General features: G+C 37.7%; 1 protein-coding gene across 1 annotated transcript in view; it reads right to left on the bottom strand.

Annotated features, from left to right (window-relative positions):
* The window catches only part of CFAP299 (cilia and flagella associated protein 299), a 281,236-nt gene that overhangs the window by 232,417 nt on the left and 33,778 nt on the right, over positions 1-15,041 (bottom strand). Inside the window, exon 2 of the mRNA XM_003414202.3 lies at positions 10,161-10,291. Coding sequence (XP_003414250.2) covers positions 10,161-10,291 — 131 coding nt within the window. The remainder of the gene's footprint in view (positions 1-10,160; positions 10,292-15,041) is intronic.

The raw sequence follows: 15,041 nt of genomic DNA on the forward strand, positions 1-15,041 counted from the left end.
TTCCAATTTTTAATGGATGTTTGCAGCTGTTTCTTCTCATTTTGAGTTGTGCCACATCGGCAAATGAAGGTCCCAAAAGCTTGGCTCCATTCACATCATGAAGGTCAACTCTACTTTGAGGAGGCAGTTCTTCCCCAGTTGTGTTTTGAGTGCCTTCCAACCTGAGGGGCTCATGATCTGGCACTATATCAGACAGTTCTCTGCCACTATTCATCAGGTTTTCACTGGCTAAGTCTTTTCATTGGCAAAAAACAAGGCTCCAGGAATTGACAGAGTATCAACTGAGATGTTTCAACAAACAGATGCAGCGCTGGAAGTGCTCACTTGTCTATGCCAGGAAATATGGAAGGCAGTTTCCTGGGCAATTGACTGGAAAGGTGATCCAACCGAATGTGGAAATTATAGAACAATATCATTAATATCACACACAAGCAAAATTTTGCTGAAGATCATTCACAAATGGCTGCAGCAGTATATCGACAGGGAACTGCCAGAAATTCAGGCTGGTTTCAGAAGAGCACGTGGAACCAGGGATATCATTACTGATCAGATGGGTCACAGCTGAAAGCAGAGAATACCAGAAGGATGTTTACTTGTGTTTTATTGACTATGCAAAGGCATTAGACTGTGTGGATCATAACAAATTATGGGATAATATTGCGAAGAACAGGAATTCCAGAGCACTTAATTGTGCTCATAAGGAACCTTTACATAGATCAAGAGGCAGTTGTTTGGAAAGAAAAAGGGGATACTTCATGGTTTAAAGTCAGGAAAGGTGTGCATCAGGGTTGTATTCTTTCACCATACGTATTCAATCTGTATGCTGAGCAAGTATGAGAAGCTGGACTATACGAAGAATGGGGCATCAGGATTGGAGGAAGACTCTTTAACAACCTGTATTATGCAGAGGACACAACCTTGCTTGCTGAAAGTGAAGAGGACTTGAACCACTTACTAATGAAGATCAAAGACCACAGCCTTCAGTATGGATTGCACCTCAACATAAAGAAAACAAAAATCCTCACAACTGGACCAATGAGCAACATCATGATAAACAGAGAAAAGATTAAAGTTGTCAAGGATTTCATTTTACTTGGATCCACAATCAACAACCATGGAAGCAGCAGTCAAGAAATCAAAAAAAAAAAAAAAAAAGACACATTGCATTGGGTAAATCTGCTGCAAAGGATTTCTCTAAAGTGTTGAAGAGCAAAGATGTCACCTTGAAGACTAAGGTGCACCTGACCCAAGCCATGGTATTTTCAATCGCATCATATGTATATGAAAGCTGGGCAATGAATAAGGCAGACTGAAGAAAAATTGATGCCTTTGAATTGTGGTGTTGGTGAAGAATATTGAATATACCACGGACTGCCAAAAGAACAAACAAATCTGTCTTAGAAGAAGTACAATCAGGATGCTCCTTAGAAGCAAGGATGGTGAGACTATGTCTTACATACTTTGGACATGTTGCCAGGAGGGATCAGTCCCTGGAGAAGGACATCATGCTTGGCAGAATAAAGGGTCAGTGGAAAAGAGGAAGATCCTCAACGAGGTGGATTGACACAGTGACTGACTGCAACAATGAGCTCAAGCATAACAATGATTGTAAGGATGGCTCAGGACTATGCAGTGTTTCGTTCTATTGTGCACAAGGTCGCTATGAGTCAGAACCGACTGGATGGCACCTAACAACAACAACAAGTCTCTTTGAAGTAGACTGCTGGGTCCCTCTTCCTAGTCTATCTCAGTCTGGAAGCTCAGCCATGGGTGATCCTGCTGGTATTTGTATACCGGTGGCATAGCTTCCAGCTTCCAGTTTCACAGCAATATGCAAGCCCCCCCCCCAATAGACAAACTGACAGACGAATGGGGAACCTACTAACTAGGCCCCAAGAATACAGTACTTTACTGAGTCACAAACAGCCAAGGTCCATGTCTCTAACACCCATGAAAATTAGCTGAACTTCTTTCTACAAATGGAAATTCTCTGGAGCTTATGTTCAGAGCTAGGTCAGTAAACACTGTGACCAGCCACAGGAAGAAAGAATACTCTGTTCTGAAAAAGAGGATAGCCAGTTAAACTACTCCCATCCATTCTTCCCATCCTTTATAGCCTCAGCCTTATACTACACTGTACTGTAGCCACCTGACATGAACCTCAACATGGGAAGAAGGGTGTTTACATGATAGCGGAGCAGAGATAGTTTTAAAGCAAAGGTTGAGGGAGCCAGAAGAATGAAAATCCCAGTAAGTGGAAAGTGTAGGAAAATAAGTGGCTTCCTGCTGGGAAAGTTTTAGGGAAAAAAATGTCTTAGTGAAGGAACAGGTACTGTCTTCGTTATCTAGTGCTCCTATTACAGAAATACCACAAGTAGATGGCTTTAACAAAGAGAGACTTCTCTCACAGTTTAGGAGGCTGGAAGTCCGAATTCAATGTGCCAGATCCAGGGGAAGACTTTCTCTTTCTGTCAGGGCTGGGGAAAGGTCCTTGTCATCACTCTTCCCCTGACCTAGGAGCTTCTCAGTGCAGGGACCCTAGGTCCAAAGGATGTGCACTCCTGGCTCTTCTTGCTTGGTGGTAATGAGGTCCCTATGTCTCTCCGCTGGTTTCTTTCTTTTATATCTCAAAAGAAATTGACTTAAGACACAACCTAATCTTGTAGATTGAGTCCTGCATCATTAGTATAACTTCCACTAATCTCATCTCATTAATATCATAGAGGGAGAATTTACAACACATAGGAAAATCACATCAGATGACAAAATGGTGGACAATTACACAATACTGGGAATCACAAACTAGCCAAGTTGACACACAATTTTGGGTTGCACAACTCAATCCATAATAGGTACAAATTTAGACTAAGAGGTAAAGAGAATGATTTGTGAAGAAGGAGCGTTTACCATAAAATTGAGGTAAATGTATGTGCCTATCTTATCTTTAAGGGTTAATTTAGCAGTCACGCCTTAGGGAGAGCTTTACATAATCTTCTAATCCCTCCAAATCATGGCTGTAGTACTACTTCACTATGTTGCCAGAGCACCTAAAATAACATTTATAACATCTACTGTAATTGTCTTTATTTTTAATTCACATACTACACAATTTGCCCTTTTTGAGCATATGAATCAATTTTTTTAAATATATTCAGAGTTGTGCAACCATCACCACTAATTCCAGAGCATTTCTATTATCTCAAAAGAAACCCCATATCCATTAGCATTCATGCTCCATACCCCCTCTGTCCTTAACCCATGGCAACCAAAAATCTACTTTCTGTCTCTATGATATCCTTATTCTGGGCATTTCATATAAATGGAATCACACAATATGTAGTCTTTTGTATCTGGCTTCTTTCATCCATGCTGTAGCATGTTTCAGAACTTTATTCCTTTTTAAGGCTGAATAATGTTCCACTGTATGAATATGCCACATTTTGTTTATCCATTTATTAGCTGATGGACATTTTGGTTGTTTCTACTTTTTGGTTATTATGAATAATGCTGCTATAAACATTAGTGTACAAGTTTTTTTATGGGCATATGTTTTCCGTTTCCTCAGATTTATGAATTATGGTGTTGGCAAAGAATACTGAATATACCATGGACTGCCAGAAGAATGAACAAATCTGTCTTAGAAAAAGTACAGCAGGAATGCTCGTCAGAGGCAAGAATGGTGAGACTTCTTCTCACATACTTTGGACATATTAATACGAATGACCAGTTCTGGGAGAAGGACATCATGCTTGGTAGAGGGTCAGTGAAAAAGAGGAAGACCCTCAATGAGATGGATTGGCACAGTGGCTACAACAATGGGCTCAAGCACAATAACATTGTGAGGACAGTGGAGGCCAGTGTTCCGTTCTGTTGTACACAGGGTCGCTATGTGGAATCGACTGGACAGCCCCTAACAATAGCAACATACACAGGTATGCAATTGCCAGGTCACAGGTAACTCTACGCTTAATTTTTGAAGAATTGCCAAACTGTTTTCCATTTTCCGTTTCCACTAGAAATGTAATTGTCTTTTATTTATCTAGCCCTCAAACTTCTTGAGGGCAGTGACTAAGTCTTGTGCTCCATCAAAGCCCAAAATAATTTCTTTTGTCTTCTACCAGGACTTCCCCTCATCAAAATCCCCTCTCTCAATATCTTTAATTTTATCCTCTCTAGATAATCCCATGAAGCTATTGTGACTAAATAACATACTTTGAGACCCCAGCACTTTTTGAAAGGGGTCTGCTATGATTGCCAGACCCAAGTATCGTGATCTATTTGGAGTTGCTCACCTGCACATTAGAGAAATTAACACAAGATAATCTGAGAGTAGAATCAAGTGTTCCCAAGTTGGTACAAGTTGGCAGGCAATCGGATGTTCATGCATAATTTCAAAATGGTCCTCCAGCAAACACAGGCACAGGACAAATCTGGCTCTCAACCACCCTCCACTGGTTTCCCTGCAGTAACACTGGCAGGGAAGGAAGCAAAGTGACTACCACATGGGGCAAGAAGGAACATATGGGGCCCATTCCATTACAAAGGCTGCCAGAGAAGATCTGCAGATGAAAGGGCCTTCCAACTCTAGCAGCTCTGGGTGGGGATTAACCTTCCATGACTGGCACTTAAGTAGCCTGATGGCTTCCAGCTCTGGCCAGTTAAAGAGACTATTGCATAGAGGAAATACGCACTTTGATCCTCAAACATAAGAACAGACATGTGACATGGATAAACTTATGCTTTAAACATGATCGACCTCTCTTGATATGAAATAAGGTTATATCTCTTACAAAACCATGTATGAATATACATGAATTCCTTGTAAAATCTCATAAAAATCTCTCCACTTCTGCTCCTGACTGGTAGACATGTATTGACACTCATTGAAACAGAATACTCCCTCTGAAGTTTTACATAAGGCACATCACGCTGTGCACATACAATTTGCTTCATTTCAATTTTTTTTAAGAATGGATGTCAAGAGTGATTAGCTGTGTTCAATAAGTTATTGAAGTTTTATGTAAATTACTTGTGGTGGGTAGAATGGTCCCCCAAGGAGGACAAAAAGGACTTCTCAGATATAATAAGTTTATATCTAAAAATAGGGAAATTACCCTGGATTTTCTGGATGGGCCCGATGTAATCACATGAGTTATTAAAAGGACAGATTTTTCTCTAACTGGAGGCAGGAAAGATGCTGAACAAGGGGAAATCAGAGAGATTTAAAGTATGAGAAGAATGTAGGAAGCCTCTAGGAGCAAAGACCAGGCCTCAGCTGACAACACACAGGGAAATGGGGACCTCAGCCCTAGACCCCAAATAACTGAATTTGGCCAACTATCTGAATGATCTTGGAAGCAGATTCATTACCAAAGCCTCCAGACAAGAACTTAGTTCAGCCAACACCTGGATTTCAGCCTAGTGATACACAGAGCAGAGAACCTAGTTGAGCCACACTGGACCCAAACTTCTGACCTACAGAGCTATGAATAAATACATTTGTGTTGTTTTAAGCCACTAAATTTGTGGTAAAGTGTTATGCTATCAATAGAAAACTAATACACTACCAAATGTCCATATACTAAATTCTAATTTTTCTATGGTTATGAATCAAAAAACAACATCATGATAAATGGAGAAAAAATTAAGTTGTTGACAAATTCATTATATTTAGATTAACAATAAATGTCCATGGAAGCAGCAATCAAGAAATCAAATGATGTACTGCATTGGGCAAAGCTTCTGCAAGTGCCAGAAAGCAAAGATGTCACTTTGATGACTAAGGTATGTCTGACCCAAGCCATGGTCTTTTCAATTGCTTCATATGGATATGAAAAACAAAGAATGAAGACATAAGAAAAATTGATTCACTTGAGTCATAATATTGGTGAAGAATACTGAAATATCCTATGGTCTGCCAGAAAAATAAGCATATCAGACTTAGAACACAACCAGAATACTCCATAGAAGCCAGGATGGTGAGCCTTTGTCTTGCTTACTCTGTACACATCATCAGGAAAGACCAATCGCTAGGAAACAACATCGTGGTTGGTAAAGCAGAGGGTCAGCAAAAATGAGGGAAATCCTCAATGAGATGGATTGCCACAATGGTGGCAATAATGTATCAAGCATTCCAATAATAATGAAGATGGCACAGGACAGGCCAACTTTTTGTTCTGTTATACATAAGGTCGCCATGATTCAGCCCGGACTTGTTTGAGCTCATTGCTGCAGCCTCTGTGTCAACCCTTCTTGAGGGTCTTCCTCCTTTTTGCTGACCCTCTACCTAACCAAGCATGCTGTCTTTCTCCAGGGACTGGTCCTTCCTGGTAACATTTCCAAAGTACATGAGACAAAGTCTCCCCATCCTTGCTTCCAAAGTATACTCTGGCTGTATTTCTTCCAAGACAGACTTGTTTGTTCTTCTGGCAGTCCATGGTATATTCAATACTCTTTGCCAACACCCTAATTCAAAGGCATCAATACTTCTTTGGTTTTCCTTGTTCATTGTCCAGCTTTCACATAAATAGGAGGCTATTGAAAAAATCACAGCTCGGGTCAGGCACACCTTAATCCTCAAAGTCACATCTTTGCTTTTCAACCCTAGAAAGAGGTATTTTGCAGATTTGCCCAATGCTATACGTCCTTGGATTTCTTAACTGCTGCTTCCATGGGTGTTGATCAAGAAGCTAAGTAAAATGAAATCCTTGACAACTTCGATCTTTTCTCTGTTTGCCACGATCATGCCTATTGAGGATTTTTGTTTTCTTTATGTTGAGGTGTAATCAATACTGAAAACTGAAGTGTTTGATCTTCATCATTAAGTGCTTCAAGTCTTCCTCACTTTCAGCAAGCAAGGTTGTGTCATCTGCATATCCCAGGTTGTTAATGAGTCTTCCTCCAATGCTGATGCCACTTTCTTCTTCATATAGTCCAGGTTCTCGGATTATTTGCTCAGCATACATATTGAATAAGTATGGTGAAAAGATACAACCCTGACACACACCCTTCCTGATTTAAACCACACAGTATCTGCTTGTTCTGTTCAGACGAATGCCTCTTGGTCTATGTACAGGCTCTGCATGAGCATAATTAAGTGTTCCAGAATTCCCATTCTTCCCAGTGTTATTCATAATTTGTTATGATCCACATAGTCGAATGCCTTTGCATAGTCAATAAAACACAGGTAAACATCTTTCTGGTATTCTCTGCTTTCAGCCAAGATCCATCTGACATCAGCACTGATATACCTGGTTCCATGTCCTCTTCTGAATCTGGCCTGAATTTCTGGCAGTTCCCTGTCAATGTACTGCTGCAATTCTTTTTGAATCATCTTCAGCAAAATTTTACATGCATGTGATATTAATGATATTGTTCCATCACTTCCACATTCTGTTGGATCCCTTTCTTTGGAATGAGCAAAAATATGGATCTCTTTCAGTCAGTTGGCCAGGTAGCTGTCTTCCAAATATCTTGGCATAGAAAAATGAGCACCTCCAGCCCTGCCTCTGCTTGTTGAAACATCTCAATTGGTATTCTGTCAATTCCTGAACCCTTGTTTTTTGCCAATGCCTTCAATGCAGCTAGGACTTCTTCCTTTAATACCATCAGTTCTTGATCATATATGCTACCTCCTGAAGTGGCTGAATATCAACCAAGTCGTTTTGGTACAAACCCTTTGCCATCAAGTTAATTCCAACTCATAGCAACCCTATAGGACAGAGTAGAGTTTCCAAGGAGCACCTGGTGGAAATGAACGGCCTATCTTTTGCCTAGCAGTTGTAGCACTTAACCCCCATGCCACGAGGGTTTCCTTTTTGGTACAAGGACTCTGTATTCCTTCCATCTTCTTTTGAAGCTTCCTGCACTGCTCAATATTTTTTTGCCCATAGAATCCATCAAAATTGCAACTTGAGGCTTGCATTTTATCTTCTGTACTCTCGGATTGAGAAATGCTGAGTGTGTTCTTCCCTGTTGTTTTTCTAACTCCAGGTCTTTGCAATTTCTCCAGCTGCCCTTTAAAATCTTCTGTTTAGCTTTTACTTCACCATTTCATCCATTCCTTTAGCTGTTCTACATTCAAAAGCAAGTTTCAGAGTCTCTTCTGACATCCATTTTGGTCTTTTTTTCTTTCCTGTCTTTTTAATGATTTTTTGCTTCTTTATGTATGATGTTCTTGATGTCATCCCACAACTCATCTGGTGTTTGGTCATTAATGTTCACTGTGTCAAATCTATGCTTGAGATGGTGTATAAATTCAGGTGGATATACTCAAGGTTGTACTTTGGCTTTCACAGACTTGTTTTAATTTTCTTCAGCTTCAACTTGAACTTGCATATGAGCAACTGAAGGTCTGTTCTGCATTCAGCCCTTGGCCTTGTTTTGACTGATAATATCTCTGTCCACAGATATATCCAATTTGATTCCAGTGTTTTCCATCCTGTGAGGTCCACATGTACAGTCACTGTTTATGTTGTTGAAAAAAGTATTTCCAGTGAATAAGTCATTGGTCTTGCAGAATTCTATCATGTAATCTCTGGCATCATTTCTATCACCAACGTCATATTCCAACTACCAATCCTTCTTCTTTGTTTCCAACTTTAACATTCCAAACACCAGTAATTACCAATGCATCCTGATTGCATATTTAACTTCAGACTGCAGAAGATGGTAAAAATCTTTAATTTCCTTGTCTTTGGCATTAGAGGTTGTTAAGTAAATTTTAATAATAGCAATATTAACTGGTCCTCCTTGTAGGCGTATGGATTTTATCCTATCACTGACAGCGTTTTACTTTAGGATAGATCTTGAAATGTTCTTTTTGAAGATGAATGCAATACCATTCCTCCTCAATTTGTCATTCCTGGGATGGTAGATCATATGATTGTCTGATTCAAAATACCCAATATCAGTCCACTTCAGCTTGTTAATGGCTGGGATATCAATCCTTATGCGTTCCATTTCATTTTTGATGACTTTCAATTTTCCTAGATTCATACTTAATACATTTCACATTCTAATTATTAATGGATGTTTGCAGCTGTTTCTTCTCATTGCGTTGCATCAAATCAGTAAATGACGGTCTCAAAAGCTTGACTCCATTCACATCATTAAGATTGACTCTACTTTGAGGAGGCAGTCCTTCCCCAGTTGTATTTTGAGTGCCTTCCAATCTGAGGGGTTCATCTTCTGGCCCTATGTCAGACAGTGTTCCCCTGCTATTCATAAGGTCTTCACTGGTCAACTTTTTCACAAGTGGACCACCATATCCTTCTTTCTAGTCTGTGTTAGTCTGGAAGCTCTGCTGAAATCTGCCCATCATGGGTACCCTCCTGGTATTTGGCATAGCTTCCAGCATCACAGAAACACACAAGCCACCATGGTATGACAAACTGACAGATGCATAATAACCACTAGAACTATCAATTCAAATGACACATTCCCAGGCCAATTCACATTCCACTACCAAATGTTATTTTTCTATAATAAAAACATGGGAAATTTCTACTCAAAATTACTGAGTATTTTTTTAAAGATGTTACCTAAGAAAGATATACTTATTTCTAAGTAATTATCCTCTCCAACATTTACAACTTCAGCATTCATTTTTATAAACTAAATAGATGATTACTTTGTCAAGTATTTTAAAAATAGTCTTATTCATTTTATGCAGCTCATTTGGGCATATATTTCTTTTACACTATATTTTATTAGATTCATATTTTATATAACCAGTTAGCCACGTTAACAAAAATTGAATGGGTCAATACTTAGAAAATGTGAAAACATAAATGATGCCAAAGAGTTATAGGCCCCAAAAATACAAAGAAATTTCAGGCAAAAATCATTCATATTTGTAGTATATAAATACATAAAACCAATAATACTGAGTTACCTTTTAACAGAACATTATTGGCATGCTGATCATATCTTGGTATTTATATTTCTTAAATTAGTAGCTCAAAGTCACATGCAACTTTATGGCAAGCATATTGTAGTTCTACCAATTCCTGATCTGCAGAACACATGCTGAGAATGGAACTTGTAATAAATTCTACCTACTCCAGTGTTTCTGAATTACAACAATGTCAACAAAATTGGGTTTTTCCAGAGACTATAGAATATAACATAAACTCTAGATTTGAAACATGGACACTTACTTTTTCTGAGTTCTTTCAGCCAGCCTTGCAATCTCTATAGCTGCCTTTCTTGCTTCAAAATCTTCCCTTTTCACCACTTCCCCAGTCCCTCGGTAGCCTAGCTCCACCAACTGGCGGGCCAGGCCTTCATCCTAAAGAGAAAATCAATTCTTAGATTTGTGGATGAATGAGGCTTATTTTATCCAGCATATGCCAAGTAATTTTCTTAAATGAAAAAAACGTATCATTTAAAAATGAGATAAAATCTTTTAGATATAAAGAATTCTTTAGAATTAGAATTTTTCCAAGAATTCATTTATATACACTGATTCTGTTGTCCCTTTCCAATAGGTATAAGATAAAAAAAAGACATAGCAACAATCACTAATTTTTCTCTAAAGAGTTGGAAAACAAAAGTCTGCTGTGTTTTTAAACAATTTATGAAAACAGCTGTAGATACTTAAAAAAGTATCTTTAAAACAATAAAATTAAAGACAATAGTGCTCATACAACAAAGACTTAAAAAAAAAAACCAATTGCACAAAAAGAGAACTAGACTGCTTTCAGGAAGTTCAGCATCGGAGACTTACTTCCCTAAAATCAATTAACTGATGACATAGAACATTGTAACTTCAAATATAAAATAAAGAGGAGCAGATGAATTTCCTACTTAACTAGGAAGATATTGTTTCCATATAACTTTGGTACCAATAAGAACAGAAAAGTAGAAACCCAAGAAGACAACCACAAAAAAGCTTCAAATTGGGGAAAAAAAAAAAATCCACACTTTTTTTAGGTCTAATGTTTTTCAGTTACTTTAAGAATTGTACATTTTTGTCACTTGCATAGTATATTCAAAAAAGAATATTGTTTCCCTTCAACCTGAAGTGGTATCATTTTACATAAAACTACTTGGATAGGCTAAAGTAGTACATAAAAGTATTTATATATTAATAACAATCCTTATATTATCATCTTAATAATACATTAAATAGCTAAAATATGCTGAAAACAACATCTATTTTATTGTTAAAGATCCTTAGTTAATATGTCACTACTGAATGCAAGAGCTGCGTAAAAGAATTACATGAGAAAACTCAAGATGCTAGGTTACTAATTTATTTCAACCCATAGCGTTGTTGGTAGGTGCCTTTCAGTAGGTTCTGACTCATAGTGATGTTACAAGCAACAGAACAAAACATTGGCCAGCCCTGCGCCACTCTCATAATCATTGTTATGTTTGAGCCCATTGTTGCAGCCACTGTGTCAATCAATCTCCTTGAGGGCCTTCCTCTTTTTCACTGACCATCTACTTTATCAAACATGATGTCCTTCTCCAGGTCCCTTCTGATAACATCTGCAGAGTACATGAGACAAAGTCTCACCATCCTCACTTCTAAGGAGTATTCTGGCTATAATTCTTCCAAGACAGATTTGTTCATTCTTCTGGAAGTCCATGGTATATATATTTAATATTCTTTGCCAACACCATAATTGAAAGTCACCAATATTTCTTAGATCCCTTATTCGCTGTCCAGCTTTCACATGCATATGAAAAAAAAAAAAGAAGCAATTGAAAATACCATGACTTGGGTCATGTGCACGTTAGTCCTCAAAATGACATCTTTGCTTTTTAACAATCAAAAGAAGTCTTTTGCAGCAGATCTGCTCAATGCCATACATCATTCGATTTCTCCACTGCTCCTTCCATGGATGTTGATTGTGGATCCAAAGAAAACAAAACACTTGAAAACGTCAATATTTTCTCTGTTTATCAAGATGTTTGCTTACTGGTCCAGTTTTGAGAGTTTTTGTTTTCTTTACCTTCAGGTATAATCCATATTGAAGGCTGTAGTTTTTGATCTTCAAAAAGCAAGCAAGATTGTGTCCTCTGCATATTGCAGGTTGTTAATGAGTCTTCCTCCAATGCTGATGCAGCATTCTTCTCTGTGTTGTCCAGTTTCTCAGATTATTTGCTCACCATGCAGATTGAATAAGCATGGTGGGGGGATACAACTCTGACACACATCTTTCCTGATTTTAAAAGATGCAGTATTCCCTTGTTCTGTTTGAATGACTGCCTCTGTGTCTATGTCCAGGTTCTGCATGAGCACAATTAAGTATTCTAGAATTCTCATTCTTCACAATCAATAGTAGGTATTTTAAAGTTCAAACTCTTCAAATACAAAACTACATAATTTAGACAGTATAAACGCAGAAAACTTGCGAATTCCTTTGCTAAACATTAAAGCAAATCTTGAACTCAGAATAGCAATGTAGATACATTTGCTGAGTTGGCAGGGCCTGGTCTATTTGCCTTGTTTCTGACACGTTCCCCTGCTTAATTGACTTTTCTTTCCTTATAGCCACAGGTGAACCACAAAACTAAGCAAATGCCTCCACCTAGTGGAATTAATATTTAATAGAAAAAGCAACACAGTTTTTGGGTTTGGTTTACAAAAGTGAGTTAATTTGAGTGTGGATATTCTTAAATATATTAATAAAATGTGAGTGTATGAAAAGAACTTTAGGCTCAGCTCTGTGAGACAGTGGGGCTCTTCTATAATAGATAAATCCCTCGTGATCAACAGAGAATTTTACAAAATAAAGGTTATGAAAAAGTTGTATTTATTTTTTATATTAGTGAATTGTGCTTCACTGTGTGCCTTCCGGGACACTCAAAATATTCGGATAGTTTTGCACTCACCATCACTAATCTATATTGCAATAAGTGACAAGATCTACTGAGAAAACAAGGAGAACTTGATATTGACTGCCCCCATTGGTGGAATCATGAGTCAGTCCTCAATTCAGTTAGATTTTGCCTCTCTGGAAACAGTCTAGTTAAGAGTGAAACTACTAATCTAAGGGAAGTACAATGCCCAAGATTATACTAGGAATCTGAGCCTTTCTTGAGCCCTTGGAAACCCTAATGGTGTAGTGGTTAAGAGCTATGCCTGCTAATCAAAAAGGTCACCAGACGCTCCCTGGAAACTCTGTGGGGCAGTTCTATTCTGTTCTATAGGGTCACTATGAGTTGGAATCGATTCAACAGCAACAGGGTTTTTGGTTCAAAATGGTATTTTGAGTTGCAAACTCTAACACAGCTTATGTTTCCCAAGTCTCAAAATAATGTTTTTAAGGGACCCAGAGAAAGATAAACCTTTACCTAATGCCAAACACTAGGGCTTGACAGCTCCCCTATTACCAGAATCCAGAAGAATTTTCCACCAACAATAAGGTAAAGAGATCTGAATTGGAAAATAAAATCAGCAGGCCCACCTGAAAGTTGATTTAAAAAAAGGGAAAAGTTTTACATCCTTCCTCCATTTTCTGTTCCAGGACTCAGAAATGTGCGGTCTGTGATAATCAGAAACCTGGGTGGGTGGCCACCCATTCCACAAATGGGTGCTAGCAATTTCATTCTATTTTTTACTCTGTATAAAAGTAATATATAATTACTGGAGAAAACTTACAAACTAAAGACAAACACATCATCCATATCATATATCACCCAAGATCTTACTACTCAGAAATAATCACTGATATATTGGGTATAGTCTTCCAGTTCTTGTTCTGGGCGTGTGTTTGGGTGTGTTGTATTTTTTTTTTTTAAACAAAAGTAGAATCACACTGTACAGTCTTCATGGCCTACTTATTCCCCATTTAACAATACATCTTTAACACCTTTCCATTAAACATACATACAATAAACATACTCCATTATACCCTGTGAGGGCCAATTATGTACATAAAACACTATCGTGCATTTAGCTCAATGTCTAGTACACTATATCACTCAAAATAATTGTTGTGTGAATAAATAACTTGCTTAAATCATCTCCTATTTTTGGGCACTCCTATTATTGGGCAGTTATATTTCACAATCATAAATAGAAACTATATAAACATCCTAGCAACTAAACCATTGAACATAAAGGAAAAATTCCTAGAAGTAGAATAACTAATTCAAAGAATTATTTTTAAATAATTTTAAACTTTTGAACAAATCTCCAGTCTGCCTTCCTCTAACAATAAAAATCATACAAAAGTCTTGTTTTGATTTTCATTGATTAATAATGAGGTTCACCATCAAGGGTTTATTGGTCATGTGTATTTCTTCTTTTTGAATTGTCTGTTAAATCATTTGTTCATTTATTAGTAATTTGTAAAAACTGTGTGCATATTAAATATATTCATTGAATGTCTAAAAACTATCTTCAAATATTTTTCCCAGATCATTGCTTCTTATGTAACTTTTTACAGTTTTGTTTTTACATCTAAGTGCTCAGAGCATTTGGAATATATTTTGTTGTCTAGAAGTGGAAATACATTTACTTTTTCAAAAGACGTTTTTCCCAAAATAAACAGCTATGACACTATTTTTTGAATACTCCATCCTTTCTATACTTATCTGAAATTTTACATGTCTGTATACTCAAAACTTAAATATATTAAGATCTACTTCTGGATTTTTACCTGTTCTATTGATTGGTTTTTCTGCTCTCACGACTTTATCACACATTGCGTGGATGCTGCCCTCTCAACCTGCCCCAGAGAGAAAGCCTTACTGCATTTAATGATCTGCTGCCAGGAGCAGCTGTCTGACTCAAGATAAGTAGAGAGTTCAGAGCTGGGAGTGTTGTGAAGTAATACACACTTAAGTGCCATCTTCAATGAATTTTGGCAATCTAGAAAATTTATAATACCAGATTTCCTAATATTGAAACAAAAGGGCACTTTTGGAATAAGCCTGTTGAAGAGGAATTCTGTGGGAAACAAACTTTTGTTTGTGTGCAGAAAGTATGTTGGAGAATGGTCTCAGGATTTGCATCTCTAAAGGAGTGCAGGAAGTAGGATTGGGCAGTGGGAGGATTCACAGCAAAGGTGACCTCAGCAGCC

The sequence above is a fragment of the Loxodonta africana genome, chromosome 5 (genome assembly GCF_030014295.1).
Source record: "Loxodonta africana isolate mLoxAfr1 chromosome 5, mLoxAfr1.hap2, whole genome shotgun sequence".
In the NCBI taxonomy this organism is placed as follows: Eukaryota; Metazoa; Chordata; class Mammalia; order Proboscidea; family Elephantidae; genus Loxodonta; species Loxodonta africana.